At 34.8% G+C, this 16,555-nt stretch overlaps 1 protein-coding gene across 1 annotated transcript in view; it reads right to left on the bottom strand.

Moving 5' to 3' along the window:
- Positions 1-1,010: 1,010 nt before the first annotated feature.
- Positions 1,011-16,555, bottom strand: part of nos1apa (nitric oxide synthase 1 (neuronal) adaptor protein a) — a 115,269-nt gene continuing 99,724 nt past the window's right edge. The window contains exons 10-12 of the mRNA XM_088926852.1: positions 14,513-14,662; positions 3,601-3,934; positions 1,011-2,140 (exon numbers count right to left, since the gene is read on the bottom strand). Of these exons, the coding sequence (XP_088782978.1) occupies positions 1,561-2,140; positions 3,601-3,934; positions 14,513-14,662 (1,064 nt within the window). The 3' untranslated portion in view covers positions 1,011-1,560. The remainder of the gene's footprint in view (positions 2,141-3,600; positions 3,935-14,512; positions 14,663-16,555) is intronic.

The following is a 16,555-nucleotide window of genomic DNA, read 5'->3' as shown; positions in this document are numbered from 1 at the left end:
TTAAATTCTCTTACAGCTGTCTTTTTCCCAGATTAGGTAAAAAAATCCCCAAATAATCTTGGAAGTCCATGAAAAAGACTTACACAAACGCACACTGAAACAGCCATGGAAAGTCTCACAACTCAACACTAGAAATGGTAGCCACCGACAAAAGTAAACCTTAGTTGTATCTAGACAGAACCTGCAATTGTATAACTTCATTCTTAACATTCCCAAAATGGATTCTGTGCAGAATTGTGATTGAGCACTGATGACATTCATGCTACTAAACAATATGAAAGAACCTATTCTTCATTATTTTTATGGGATATTTTTTCATTCACTGTTTAATCTTCTGTGCTCTAATGTCCAGAAAAAATGAGGAACATAAAAAAGGGAAGTCTATTAGTTCCTCTCTCACTCAATTCTGGTTGCTGAAAATACTGTATTTGTTTATACGGTTGCTCATAGAATACCCCATTATTCCAGTAGTAAAATTGTCAGTCATCTGTTATTTTTTTATGAAAAAGCTCCAAACCCTTTTCTTAAATATTGATGGATCTAAGAAGATTGGAGTTTGCAGCCAATCATTCTACTACAGCTAGAGAAATGATTAAGTAGGGTATATTTTTTTACTTATATCTTGTAAAAACTTTTTTTCTCTCTCATACAGCAATAAATAAGTGATGGCTTGTATATTTTGTATGAAAACAAGAAGCAGCACCTAACATTGTAGCACTTTCCTGGGCTAAAAAAAGCACTTATTCTAACAATTCTGATACTCTTAATTTAAAAGTCTTATCATACAAGTTTACAGTAGCAGTGGTGTGGTGGAATGCTATTCTTATGGTCTCAATCCATTCACTTGCATTAAAAGCAATTAAAAAAGACCTTTCCTTACACAACAGGGATTAAGAACAGTTTTCCATGTAAACTCTGAGAAAGATCAATAAAAAATAAATTAACAAAGAATAGCTCTGACTGATTTACTGTCTGTGTCTGTTATTTTATTATAAAACAGCATTTAGAGATTTTTTCTTTGGTTGATATTTTTTGCCAGTTTGCCTGGATTTAGAACCTACCTTCTTTATAACAAATGTTCAATTATACCACACTGTTTTATTTTACTCACTCCACACCATGCACTTCAGTTGAAATATCCTGGCAATTATTTAATATATTGTTAATGATATCTAAAAAAAGTGATCATTTTTAAAAGAATAAAAAACATTAAATATCATCCAGCACCAGTGGTTTCAAAAACAGGATGCATAAAATGGTGATTACATTACAAATGTGTCTGAAGTAAGTAGTAAGCCATTTAAATCTGTTAATAAAAATAGACTTTGGTCTTTCCCCTTCTATAAACTTTTGCACTGTTTCTGACGATTTTTACGTAATCTCAGTAAAATGTTATTAAAACAAAGTATTAGTGATTATACCTATAACTTGTGAAAGAAAATATCAGTAGGATTTATGTATCCTGCCAAGGATGTGGCAGACTCACAAAGACGCGATATCAACTGATCCTTCAAAAACCACAGTCTACAGTACATTACAATATTGTACTAAATTAGAGTGTTACTCAAATGACAGCAGGTCTGGATGATGCTCATCATCAACACAGGATGGCCTCTGTCTGGATGTGCCTGCATCTACAGATCCATTCTCCAGGAGTCGATCTTCGCTGATGCTGATCGGCTGACCTGTTTTCCCTAGACAGGGAGTGGAAACCATTCCGCTTTCAAGCCCACCTGGCTTTTGCTTCCTGCCTTGGGGAATCTCATCTTTGTGGATGAGGTCAGGTACTGAGAGGAGATGAGGTGCATCTTCTTGGTTCTCCTCACCCAATCCAGAGCTAGTACCTTGCACGCCCTCCTTGGGATTTTCACCTTCCTTGCTTTCTGGACCACATGAGATGGGCAAACCAGTTTCACCCCCCAGCTCCTCCTCTTCCAACTTTTCTAAGGACTTTTCTTTCTTGATAAGTGGGGTTTTATCAGGCGAGGACGTGTAAGAGGTCTCAGAAACCTCAGCAGTTGTCACTACTGGATCAGAGGAGATCATCATATCTTGAGTTGTCTTCAGTGCCCGGGGCATGCGTTTCTTACCTGTTGCAGGTGGTGGGTCCAGTCTAGGGATCCAGTCAATTGAGGTGCGACTGGAAAAAAAACAAATTTATGTATATCAAAACATGGGAAAACAGGGTTTGAACAAACCTGCTCAGTTATATCAGGTATAATTAAAAAAACAATCTTAAAATAGATATGATATGAATTTTAAACATACAATTAAAACAAACTAAAGAAATCAGAAGTGATGTTCTTTAATTATTTAACATAATAAGAATAATGCTACTCATTTGGATTTATATTTACAAAAACCTAATCAAAATAGGTAATAATTTATCTGAGCTATGCCAGACATGTACTTTAGTTAACATAAGTAGTTTGAAAGCTGTTTGTTAATTTTGCTTTTTTCTCCAATTTAAAATACAATTATTTTCTTTAAAGAATTAAAGGTCAACAATATATAGATTTTTAGCAATGACAGGAAGCATGGTAATCTCAGCACCTGGAATAATAGTACATTCTCCTTCAATATGCTATACTTTATTCTCATTACTCTTTGGAAAGGCAAACTACTTAACATCCAATTTTATTTATGAGCCAATAATAAAATACTTCTTTCAACCTAATTCAAATGATTGCAATGTGGTGAAAACTGTATAGCAGAAAACACGTTAATGGTTATATAGCTCTTTTAAAAACATTATAGAAATATCAGCTGCTATGATATCAAAACTAGAAAACAAGAAGAGGACCTGAATCCAATTACACTGTTTAAAAGCAGTTATAAAGTTTGGAATTGCAGACTTATGCAAGGATTAAAAGAATTGTAATCCAAACATTAACCTACAGTATTCACCCCATCCAATACCCTTTAATAAAGTACCATTTTAAATAAGATACGTACAGTAAGTACTGGTGACAAAATGAAATATAAGGAAATACTCAGATTCTTCAGTTCTCTTTGAGGCAGTAGTAAAAGCCCTGGCAAGCATTATGATTAAGTGAGCAGAACTGCACTACAAATGTAGGGACAACTTTTTTTTATCTTTAAAAGTCAATGCTGGTGAATGTGTTCTTAAATCAATCAAGCTTCCTGTGCCTATCAAAACAGTGACTTGTTTCAAGGATTCAACATAATGTTCATCTTGTTATTACCTTTATGTCAATGCCTGCCTAAGGGGTTGTAAAGTTGCAAAGTCATTAAGAACCCATTAAAATGTATGTGTCAAGGACATTATGTTGAAATAAGGCTGTGTTGACAGGTTCTGTTAGCTCTTACATAGCAATAATTTAATGAATCAATAATAAATAAGTTTAATATGTGTGTTATGGATTCATAGTTGGGATTTTTTTTAAACAGGAGCCTTTAATTCATGTAAAATACAGCCATACAACAGATGTGAAATCTATTCCCTCTGTTAAGTCTAAATACTTCAAACTTTCACCTTGCAGTTACATCTGATTAGATTTATTACTGTAAAAGTGGACCCTGAAGGACCATGTGCTGCTTAGACAGATACTATGACAATAACACGAAGCTTCACTTTACCTGTTTCCCGAAATCCCTTGAACACTGCTCTCAGTGGAGGACAAGACAGCGCCCACATTCTTATTCACCTCAGTCACTCCAATGTCTCCCAGGCTGGTTTGGTCTTTTCTGCGCAGAAGGTCATTGACCTTTGCTCCCATGGCTTTCCCCAGATTAAAGGCGTTTTTTAAATGCTGACTGCTGCCAGTCTTTGGGCCACTGCCAAAGATTTCCGCAGGAGTGGCTGGACTGGAGGAGCTGGCTACAGAGCGTTTATTCACGGTTGAGGCAAACTTGGCATTCTGAAGCTTTGGTGTGTGAGCAGCATTGGAATTCTCAAACATGCTTTGGTCAACTGCAAAGCACAAAAAACAGCAATCAGACATTTGAGTATTATCTGCAGTTACATCACTAACAAAAGAAAACAAGTAAAATTTGAACCCAGACAGTTCTACCTAAAGAGTATTTAGAAGATGGATGGAAAAAAATGGTTAAGGTGTAATGATGTGGTTGTGTGTTGTCATCACAACCATAAAAACATTAACATCTTGTCAAGAAAAGAGTGTTTTACACTTTGTAAAATGACCTTTGTTGTTTAATGTCACAGGTAGACTCAAGTAACAACTTGATCAATTTAAACATAAAGAAACCTAACATTTAACCAAAATACACAGACATAACAGATAAGCAGCACTTAATCAACACAGATTACATATTGGCGAGACAGTAACTAAAATGATAAATCAACATGCAACGACCATAACAATACACAGGTATTCTAGACAATGTAAAACTGAATCTTGCCAAAAAAATCTGAAGTGCTGTATCATTAAAGAATTCTTACCTCATGTAGAGAATTGTTACTCGGGAAGCATTTGTATAAAACAAAAGCAAAACATTTTTTGAAAAGAGATATTGTGAAAATCTTTAAAGTCATAACTACTTCTTTATTATACAATTGATTTAAACCATATAGTAGAACTCAATTCCACACTGAAAAGTAAAAAGTAGAACAAATAATTTAGCTCTGGTTCTCTCTTCTGATGTGTGGGTCATATTTTCTTCTGGTTTTCCTACTTTTACTTTTCAACAAATCTCTATTTACTTTGGAGCGTGCTCGTTTACACATTTCTACTCTAATTTCTTAGTTAAAACCATTATTTAGTCATTCTCTGAACACAAAACAGAAGTGATGCCTCTGTTTTTGTTAAACTTACTCCAGTGTAGGTGTTGCTCTGATTTTACAGATCAGCCGAAGACCCAGAATTGGTACTTTTTAAGAATTCAGGAATTTAAAAAGAAAGTTAACATCCATTGGGATATCTAATTTTTTAGTCTTGCTTTCCTTTTGTGATGAAAATTAATCATACAAATATTAAACCAGACACAGACACTTGAATGTCAGTTCAATACCTAATTAAAATGAAAACCAAAGGAGTAAGAAGTGACAGACTGTCACTTCAAAAATTATACTTCAAAAAAGCACATTACTGGCTAATAAGGAGGACTGTTTCAGGTTTCATCAAAAAGAGATTAAGCCTGAGAAACATTTTCATTATATTGTCAAGACGTTTTACGGAAACAAGATATGTAAAAATTCCTAATTGTGTAAATATGAAGAACTTGAAAATGACAGCATCTACATTAATGCACAAATTTAAAGTATAATATTCAGATATAATACTGTGCTAGCCAAAGCAAATATTTAATTCCATATTGTACATGGTGTCAATGATTAGCATTTAAATTTAAAACCTGGAGATGACTTAATTGATGTAATAAGCACCTAAGCTCATCTCTTGGTTTCAAATAATTAATAAGGATTTTTTGACAGCTAGAGTCAGGAACTGAGAGTAATAGGGACTGACACATTTTCTAGACTGTACATTTATTGATTAGGATTGTTTCATTGCTTGATTATAACCTTACCTTAAGCAAAAAAGTTGCTAAACTAGATAGACTTTTTTTCTTTAATACAGCCCTTTTATATATGCCAAAGGTATTAACTAAATACAGTAAGTCTATTCAAGGAGTAAAGCAATGCAGTGCTATTGCTTATATCAAAGCTGCAATGCTAGTCACGATCACAGTTTACCATTCAGTATTACAAGTTTCTATGTCAACCTATACCCTCTATACAGGAAAAATATCAGGCATTTGTCTAGGTTTTATTAGTTATTATGAAGGAACAGGCTTCAGAACACATGGTATTCTGTGAATATTTTTAATCAGTTGCAGGAACAGACATTTAGTGCCCTCAATAAAAAAACAACACTTTAGATTTGTTTGAACTATGTAGTTTGAAACCGAATCTTTGGCCTTCCAATAAGAAAGCACATAACACATACAAAAATATCTTCCAGCACAGAATCCTCATTTTCAACGTATACAAATAACACAAGACATATTATTGTTTTAGTAAGAACAATTTCATTAAGTCATTTTCAAAGTCATTAAAACTTCATTCTGTTTTTAACCTGTCTATAGCCCCCTTCAAATTCTGATCTCTGAAGTAGTACATTTGTAGGAATTATTATGCCAGTGGTATCATAAAAATAGCTTTTTTTAAAATAAAAAATGTGACCATAGCAGGAGTACGGATAGCCATTCAAAAACTAAACTTTGACAGTCACAATCTTCAAGACAAAAATCATATTTATGATTTATCTTGAAATTATTTTATCAACACAGTGATACAGCAAAATATCTGTTGAACAATGGGGTAACTGTGGGTAGACAACAAAATGTTAAAATACTTGTCTATTGAAATCTACAAACCAAACTCTAGATGTCAAATTTTGGTGTTCCATAAATGACTCATCTTGTTAAGCTTTAGGGCGCTTTGTACAACTTGTGGACAAAATTAACTTTAAATCCTGTGAATAAGCTTTTATAATATCTATGGAAACAGAGGCTCATTTAGGCAATGCAGACAAAACTGCATCATCCCAGATACCTTGGTAAGTGCTTGTCACTTTGTTACCATTCATTTCCAACTAAAAGAAGAAAGATCCTTCCGCAACAACAGGAAACACTGTACAGAGCACCACTACTGACAAAGACAGAAACCATGGCAATACATAATGACCTATAGAAAGTACTGTATAAATGATCACATGCTATGAACTGTCAGTTTCCGGTAGTCATCAAAACACAGACCAATTTTATTCATTAGGACACATTAAGAACAAAAATGGCTCGCTTTCTGGATGGTTGCACTTGCAGACAGTTTACTGTGGACACACAACAGAATGCCCCCCCCTGTTTTTCTTTTACAGAGTTGTATACCTTCTATTTGCAATTATTAACAGACCCAAAACAGAAACCAAATTCAAACTTGTTATTCCAGAATGCATTCCAGTCTAGGGGTACTAAAAGTAAAAAAAAAAAGACGGGGAAAAAAAAGTAGAATAAGAAAAGATTTATTCAGCAAAAGCAAGGTTAGTGACAAGGTACAGAGTAAGTGCACTTACGCTCCCATAAGTGTTTTAGACAGAGAAATCTCACAATATGACTGACAAAAGCTTCCTTTCTGCACTCTTTTTAAGAAATGTCAGTTGAGAAATTAAAAAGAATATATCAGCAAGATGATAAAGTCTTCAAAGTAAATGCTACATAAATGTTAACCCAAGACACAGCAATTTATCTTTGAACAGCAGGAGCCTTGTTAATCGGAAATCTTGCAAAATTTCTATTCAAACATTATCCATGGTCCAGTGCACCTTTTTTGCATTAATTATAAAACCAGAAATTTAAACTCATTATTTAATGTCTTTTAAAAACCTGGCTTCACATTTTTAGCAAAAAGAAACATCCAATATCCAGATATAGTAGCTATAACTTAAAGCACAGCTTGTTTTAATCATTTCCTAAATGAGCTAAAGATAGAAAGATTTGCTTTCGTACTATTGCTCCTGCTGATTCTTAGATCCAGCCAGACAGAAACCACCATTCTTCTGTTTCTGTGATAGCACAAGTAGAACAAGCACATGTTAAATGAGAAAAAGAACAGTTACTGTGGATGTCAAAAGAAAGATCGTTTATTTACGATTTAGGAAGAGCAAGAGACTGAGGCAGTGAAATTTAGATTTTGTTTTTAAAGAAAAATCTTCTTTTCATTGTAAAGTGCCAGAAACAGACATCTGTTTGATGAACTACTACAAGGGATATGGATATTCAAATATGATGTCTATTACAAACCATATTACAACTTCAAAACACACCAGCCCTGTTTTGCTTTCAAGTTGGGTGAGCCCACTTGAAGTGAATACAAAACCTGTACAGTGCTGTAGCTTTGAGTTCTACAGAATAACTTTTATGTGTGCTTTTTCTATTATTTAAAAAGAATTATAAAAAGGCAATAAGGATAAGTCATAAACATAAGTCTGTAGCACACTGTTGGAGAAACCATGATAGCCCTCACAGTCTTTAATTATGTATAAAGGTCAATGAAAGTCCTACTATCCCGATTCATTAAATGAGGTGCAAGGTTAAACATAAATTAAATATAAAGGGAGACAGTCTGAATAAATGTTTAATGACTTGGTCTGTTGGGGTCACCACCAACAGCCAATTAAACATACTAAGAGTCTGCCTTCTTAGTCAATAGAAATCCACGAGGAAGGTATTGGTTTCTGAACACTGGAGTTCCAAGAATGGACAATAAGATTTAAGATGGAATTAGTTGTTGGGGGAAAAACACCTTTTTATAGTATTTTTGGTAGTGGAGAAGAAAATCTAAAGGTTTTTATGCAAAAATGACAGTAACACCAGTAATGTAGCCTTTGTTCATATTGCATGTTTAATTTTGCATGTTTCCCTTGCATCAGTGAGACAATACTGATTCAACCAGAGTTTTAGCATGTATAAAAATATATTAAAAGGATTTAAAACTTTTTATCCAGTACTTCTGTTACATTTTTAATGCCTCACAATAAATGTTTAAAATCTTTCATTTGTGCAGAGCCATTAATAAAAAAAAGACAAGTTTTACCGTTATTGCAAATCACTACTCAATTCTTAGCTTTACAGCCAATTTTACCAAACAATAGAATTCAAATAAAATGGCTTTGGGTAAATCAATGGCTGTAATAAAATACAAAACATGATTGTTTTCTGTATTATCCTTACACCTTTAATTAAGCACTTCTTCGGGACAGTTTTAAATAACAGGGACTGTGAGACAAAGGTCCAAGGTGGAAATTTGGACAAAACACCCAAAGGACTAGGTCACCAACTATGTCAATGATTTAGGTTTAGTTATTCAGATATAAACTAGGAAGAGCAATACTCCTAATACAGATCCTTATTTCACTATTGTTAACCCAATCTGTGCACCCTTGTCTGTACCATGTTCTCTATTGTATCAACTAGTTCTCAAACCAACCAAACCAAATGCAGTATATACATTATCTTGAGTGTATACCAAGAGCAGTTTAAGGATGAATCTTTTGCGAGAAATACCAAAAGCCTTCAGAAAATAAAATTAAACAAACTGTGCCTTCTGTGAATCTATTAATGCTGTAGCTTGTTCGAAGAACTGTAACAAGTAGGCTCCACCTTTTCTAAATCCATGGGGACTAATTCATACAATACTGTTTTCATACAGATGTATGGCAGTCTTCAGAACTGTTTCCTTAACCTTACATGTAACATGTACATGCCTTTTTAGGAAAAATAACGGCAATTTTAGGGCAACAAATATATAATGAAATACAGGTTTCAGTATAAGAAATCAAAATTGACTGATGCAGGTGGGATCATCCTGCTTTTATAACTCATCACTAGTAATGCAATCCAATCAATATTTCATCCAACAATTCACCACAGGCCGTATGAAGATTGTTGCCCTTTCTTGACAAAGCAGGTACAGATTCTTTCCATTCCAGTGAATATAATCTTCTTAAAATGGATTGAAACTACGTATTATCCCTTCATTATCAACTTCATTGAAGATCATAATACATAAAATACAGAAGGAGAATAATGTAAGTGTGGCAAAAATGTAAAGTGCTCCATTGAGTTCATTTTGAGTGCAGATGAATTAACCACGTATTCCTGACATTCAAGATATATTCATATTTCCCTTAGTCAGCATAACGTCTTGAACAGCCAATTATTTTGCTTATTATCTGAGGTGCATTCATTGTTCACTGGGGCTGGAAGGATCTGTGTTAAATCATAAGGTGATCTAAAACATTTGATAAAAGGAAAAACAATGACAAAGGCAGATGAATTAAAAAAAATTATAATGTGTATCTTATTACAAAGCTTATCTCCTGTATAACAATCATAAAAAAACAAAATCAATAGCATGATTAATGTATTTTTGGATCCCAATAGATATTGTTTATGAATACCTTTACCAAAACACCTCCCTAACTCTCAAGTCAATAAGAAGACATGTAAGCTGATGATTTTGTGAATTCTGTTTTTACTAGGACATTTTTAATAGTCCTTAAAATGATTTTAGGTGCCTTAAGACACTGGCTAATTGTTATTGTGCACAATGATAAGATAAGGAGAATAGTGAAAAATCAAGTTAAAAACCTAAAGATTGTGAGATTTTACAAAGAAAATAAATTACTTTCAAAATAGATAAATTCCCCAAAGCCCCATTTTTTTTTGTTGCAGTGTATTTATTTTCAAGAGCTGATCTCCGAACATGGGGTGGGCCTACACAAACTCTTATCAAGAGATATAGAGCAGCTTTATTCTTATCTTGAAACACTGGAAGCTGTGCAATATTGGGACTTGTATTTTTTTAAAGATTTCAATTATGATTGAACAAAATGCCTGAATCTATGACAATGGTTTGAAAGTCTTGTTGCAATGACACGTTGCTCACTTGTGCCAAAGTTTTTTTGTTAACATCTTGAGACTTCATCTGAAAAGTCACAGTGGATTATCCACATCATAATACAGAAATAACTCAGGAATAGGGTCTGTGCTGGCTGGAGTTAATGCATTAAAGTATATCCAGAACTTCTACTACATGAACAAAGACTATGGCCATCCTTTTTAGATGCAGATTTAGAGCTACTAGAAGATACAGTATGATATATCCAGCATAAGAATAATAACCAATACCTTTAATAGTTAAATGCCTGTCTAATTACATAATCCTTACCTCTATCACAGTTAACAATGTAATTTGCATGACATTAACATTAGTCTTGGTAAAATGTCACTCACTGTTGTGAACAAGGAGAACAAAAGGTGTTTAATCTCTATTGGACTTCTGAAATAAAAAGCAGCCTCTCAGATTTCATTTCCCCGTCGTTCTCAATGGTTTCCTTAATCAGAAATATGTATGTAATACTTCTACATAAAATTCAGTAAATATTTTGTATGCTGTCATAGTATACCTCAAAGGAAACAGCTCAGCCTGGGAATATGGGATTTAACTTTTTTTCCCCACTTTGTGAAGGCTGTGATGTTTTATGACTAGAGGCATTTTAAGAACAGACAGGGACATATACAACAAAAAGACACTAAATGAAGATCAGCTACTTTAAAAACATTACCCAAACACTTGTATTTTAAATTAGTAGCACAAAGACACATAACATGTGGTTACAAAGCCTTGTGTAAGTATTGGGTGGCTACTACATCCATGTTATTAAGACAACAAAGACCACAGTGATTTGCTTAACACAATATTCCAGTTGATTGTAGTTGTGTATTAAAACAGAATAAGAACAGCTCACTATACTTTTTTATAGCTGGCAACAGAGAACTTAGAAAAATCATTTTCAGAAAATGTTGTTCTATTCATGGAAATTATGTACTGAACACAAAATACTTAATTGGTAAATGTTTTACGTGAAGAACTCAAATTTATAGTAAGTAGCTCCAAATGCATTGAACATTCTTATTTCTTTAGAGACACATCCTCAGTGTCGTTATTGTATATACAGTACATGACTTTAAGTGCATTTGATCTATATACGGTAGAAGTCTTTTGTTTTATTATTTGTCTGTTTATGGCAGTCTTCCATTTAAAGAATTTAACTTAGTCCTCCTATAACTGTAGCAACACAGGGCACAAATTAGGACTATATTCTGGGCAGGACCAATTCAAGGCATGCGCACACAGATATACAGTATAAATATAATTTAGAGACCCCAGTTAACAAAGCCATCATTTCTTTGGGAGGTTGTAGGAAACTAGAGCACTGAATACTCAGGTAAACATGGCGAGAACATAAAAGTACAAACTCCACAAGGCAGCCCAGTCTAGACACAAACCCAGGACCCCCAAGAGTTGTGAGGCAGAAAGCTGTCAACACCACACCTCTGTAATGTGCCTCTCTCTTTTTCACACTGGAGTAATAAAGAGATGAACATTTCAGAAGACGGTTTAAATAAGAATGAGGTCTGTTTTCCTTACAGGACAAGGTTCCAGAAATTGCAATATTAGCTACCAGGCTCCTCTTTCTTTTTGAACATCTGTCCATTCTGCAATGTGTGCCTATGGCATCCCATGATGGGAGATAGGATGAAGTGGGCAAGGTTACCTACATACCAAATAAAAACTCTAGGTACAAAACAAAGGGCTTGGCTTCCCAGTTTATGTCTTTTTTAATTGAGGCTTCACATAAATTCACCACACCACCCCTACATTAGTTTCTAAATGTAATACTTATAGACATCTCAAAGCACATTTTTGTCATTGAATTGAGATCATTATAAATACAAGATTAGAGTGTTTTTCATAAGAAACCAGCATTAATAAAGAACCATTTCCAACTCAAAGTTCACTGACCCCAAATGGAGGCTCCTTGTGGGAGCTGCGAACAAGTAAAAAGCTTGCCAAACATCTCCTAGGATGAGAGTACAGACTTGTCATCAGCTTGCATTGAAAACACATTTTTACAGGTTGTCTAAAGGCTGTGATTACAGCGAGGCAACATGGAGAATTGCTGGTAATGTTAGTCAGGAGTAGAAGCAGAAGCATTTCCATACAATTGATTTAGCAGTGATATTTTGTGCAATTTACATCTACAAACATCAGGAGGAAGCATACTAAAAAAACCTTATAACAATGTCTTGTTAGGTCTTTCCCACTGCAGTTTAAGACAAAGCACTGGTAGCTCAGCACATATAGACTTTGACCTCAAAAACTAACATGTGACCTTGCTTCAGAACTGCACTCAAACGTTTTTCACAGTATTTCAAATAATGCAGTCCTTGGTAGTATTTTTGTACCTTAAAAAACTGAAGCCAAATGATACAAAGCAATCACTTAATCTTGCTTACTTGTTTTCAAAATGTCAAAAATTACCTCTCTTTGGAAACCTCAATAAATTTTATTTATTGGAAAAGAAAAAGTACAAATGATAGGGCATCAAGTGAAATGATTGATTACAATAAGCATTAATTAATTAAAGGTGGCCATATAATAATGTAATTCATTGTACTTTTCTTTGAAATAAACACAGTGCAGTTACAGGGGTATTGATAAGTGGTTTTAACTTACACTAAATTATTTAACTTATTAATATAATATGTTCTTTGGACTTCGTAGCCTTAGTATCTCCTGAAATTGGATACCCTTAAGAGATATCAATATCTGTATTATACAGAACATATCATTCTGTAGCCAAATGTAATGGCTAATGTTTCCTTAACCTATAAGGAAATTAAAGATTTAGGTATTTGGCCTTACCGTAAACTTTAAAGGGTACTTCCCTGGCCAGATCTTCCACATTACCAGAACTTGTAAACTTTCAGGTAACATCTTCAAAATAATATTAAAGATATAACTACTTTAAGAAAAGTCTTCTGCTGATATTAAAGACATTTCAGTAGAGCTGAAGTCTAAGACCAAATCATTTTTGGTCAAATGAACAGATGACGTACAAAATATACTTTTTATGTAGATCTAGTTACATGGTGTGCAATATCTCCATTAGCTAGGAAATGAGATGTGCAACATCATTACCATGCACAAGTAAGCAGGAGCGACATTGAAAAATATAGAAATACAGAAATAGTAAAATAACTGCTTATGAACTAGAAAATTCTTGCGAATGTAGCTTATTTGATATTTTTGTTGTCTGGCATGCTACAAATGTACATAATAAAGTATTAATGTGTTTAAGACAAAAGTAACAGAATGGAATAAATGCTTTAAGAATGCGAGAACAGATCTTTCAGCATAGTTTGTGTAATGCTGCCTACAGATTTAAGACTTGGTTGCAGTGGCTGATGCATGTAGGATGACCTCCGTTTTAAAAAAGAACCTTTATCCTTAAAAATTAGAAAACCACATTCAAAAGGATATGGCATAACAGGTGGCAAACATTTCTGTTTTCTTTCGTTTTACAGCAATCTGTAAAAAGCAGCTGCTGGAGCATGACCAGTTCTTAGTTATTTTTGCAATTTCCTACTCTAGGTTTCTGACGTGTCTCTTCTAACAGCGCTGAAGTGAGTGACAGGAGATCATCCTCCACCTAATAAAAAAACAGATTCTCTAAACAATCTATGAATAAATGCCGAGAATATACAGACAGAGGCAGAAAGAACAGCAAAGTGCAGGCAGTTTGTGGGGTGCAACTTCATTATTTTACACAAGTGATCCGATTGGCAAACTAGACTACTGCGAAAGCTCAGAGCTGAAGAAAAAGAACACCATAGATTCAGACTGCAATCTCGTCATCCAGGCTGTCTGGTGGTCCCTGCTTGTTCAATACATTGTAAAGCCGAAGTGAACTATCTTCTTGACCCCAGCTGTCCCGGTCATCGCTCTCATCTGTATTAGACTCATATTCAGAGGCAATCCCAGATTCCCGGAACTTGAGAAGCTCTAGACTACCCAAGAATTTGTCCTGGACTGGCACTGGAGGTTGCTGCGACTTGTCCTGTTCTTCCTGTGGTGGTCCAGGGAGAAAGCGGAAACACTCAAGTTTTACCAGGCAATTTTCCCTACCTAGGGGGCTGCCCAAGGGCAGGGAGAGCTGGGTCCCATCACTGAGCTGCGGCAGGGTCACGTCCTCTGGCTTTGGTGTGGTCGGATCACACAGCACTGGCGGCACGTTTGCTCGGAATGTGATCTCCAGCAAGCTGTCCTGAGAGCCCACTGTTGAGGGAAACCCAGATGGAGACAAAGAGGCCCTCTTACTGTACATTCAAGAATAAATTGTCCTGGGAAAAAAAGCTCTATTTTACATAATAATTGTAATTCAGACTATGCACTTGTTATATTAACATCATAAAAAAAAACAATGTACTGTTATTTTAATTATCAAAATGTATATGCCTGGAAAGGATTCAGTTCATTTGTCATTACAGCACAATGTACATTTGCAACCAATAAAATAAAAAAAAACAAAATCACAGGTGAATTAGATCAACCTGCCTAATATTTTCACTCTAAAACAAAAATGTCAAAGTTTTAATAAACTGCATTGTTCTGTTGTAGCTAGTCTTTCATTTGAAATACATCAATTGTCACCGACACGTACTGTATACTGTGTCAAACACAGCTTTAATCTATCCCTGCCATGATATACATCGGTTCACAGAGCAATATTTACATTTCCAGATTGCTATATTATTGGTCTCCACACAATTCTTCCAATTTTTTCAATGTCTAGATGACATGAACAAGATATACTTCTATTTTAGCAATTGGTGTTGTGGTGTTGTTGGAATGGTTTAATTAGTTCAGAACTTGAAACAATACCATTGTGAAATTGAACACTTCTTGAAACAGAAACCAGTCGCACTGCCACAACATCTACTTTTTAGTATAGAGTACATAAAATTTAACTTGTAGTTCTGATTCTCCCGTTTCCTATGTTACAAACTATAGTTTCTGCCGCAAGGAAATGCTTTTCTTAATCCCATTACTGAAAACAGCCAAAAGATCATGGTCACCATGGCTGCTGCATTTGGGATACAAATTTCCACAAACGGGAAAAGGAAAAATACTGCGCTCCAATATAGTGTTAAAAAATTTTAAATGTCTTTATCTTGTCCTTTGTGTAAAGGACATCAGGTCTGGCTTTTAAGCATTATATGTTAATGTTTTCATAATTAATGAAAATGGTAATTATCAAGAATATGATGATATGTTACTTTAAGCCTCAGGATAGGGCTATTAAAAATACCATTCTTCATTTCTGGGCTCTACTGGGTGAGAGAGCAGTTTGAATCAGTGGGTAACACTCTGGACTTCTGACTGGAGGACTGTAGGTTTCAATCCCACTAAAGGACACAGCTGCTATATCCTTTAGGACACAAGTACCTCTCCGTCATCCAGGGAATCCAGTTGTATAAATGGGTACTAAAAAATGGTAATTGTAACCCTGACGTCACTTCAGATAGAATCATCAGCCAAATGAATACAGTTTCTGCTCCACAGTTAAACAACCAAGGTGGAAGAACCGAGTTACCACCCAAGTGACAAAATAGCACCTCCTAGTTCAAAGGGGAATTAAAGGGCTTACATTACCTCTATATCAAGAGGGGAAGATGAATTTGATAGCTATATGGTCTGCTTTGATTGCATAGCAAGAACATAGAACTGGCAACATTAAATAGGCTCTTCACAGTCTGTAGTATTACTCACTCAACTATGAATTCTCTTTAGAGGCAGATCATTATGCACTATGGTGGATATTAAGCTGCACAATTCCCAGATTGTGTGTTAGGTTGTGTCTCGCCCTGCAGCTCTTTAGGTTCACTGTTACTCATTGATAAGGCCCCACCATACTCTTGTCTGTGAGCAGCGTTACATGGAACATGACATTTCATCTCCACTGTGAAATCGGTATATTAAAAAGATCAGAAATCCAACGCATTCATGTCTGTTACATGTTCACCACAGAGACAGAATAACTAAACACACTGTTAGAGGATGTTCTGTACTTGCTTTCTGCCGAGTGGCAAAACTCTATGATCTGCTAATCAATATTTAAGAATACTGCTACAGTACATGTTAATTATTGAAATAACTGCAGTTGCTAAC

This window comes from Atractosteus spatula, chromosome 11, assembly GCF_055471065.1.
Source record: "Atractosteus spatula isolate fAtrSpa1 chromosome 11, fAtrSpa1.hap1, whole genome shotgun sequence".
Lineage (NCBI taxonomy): Eukaryota > Metazoa > Chordata > Actinopteri > Semionotiformes > Lepisosteidae > Atractosteus > Atractosteus spatula.
This window is presented reverse-complemented; position numbering and strand designations above follow the sequence as displayed.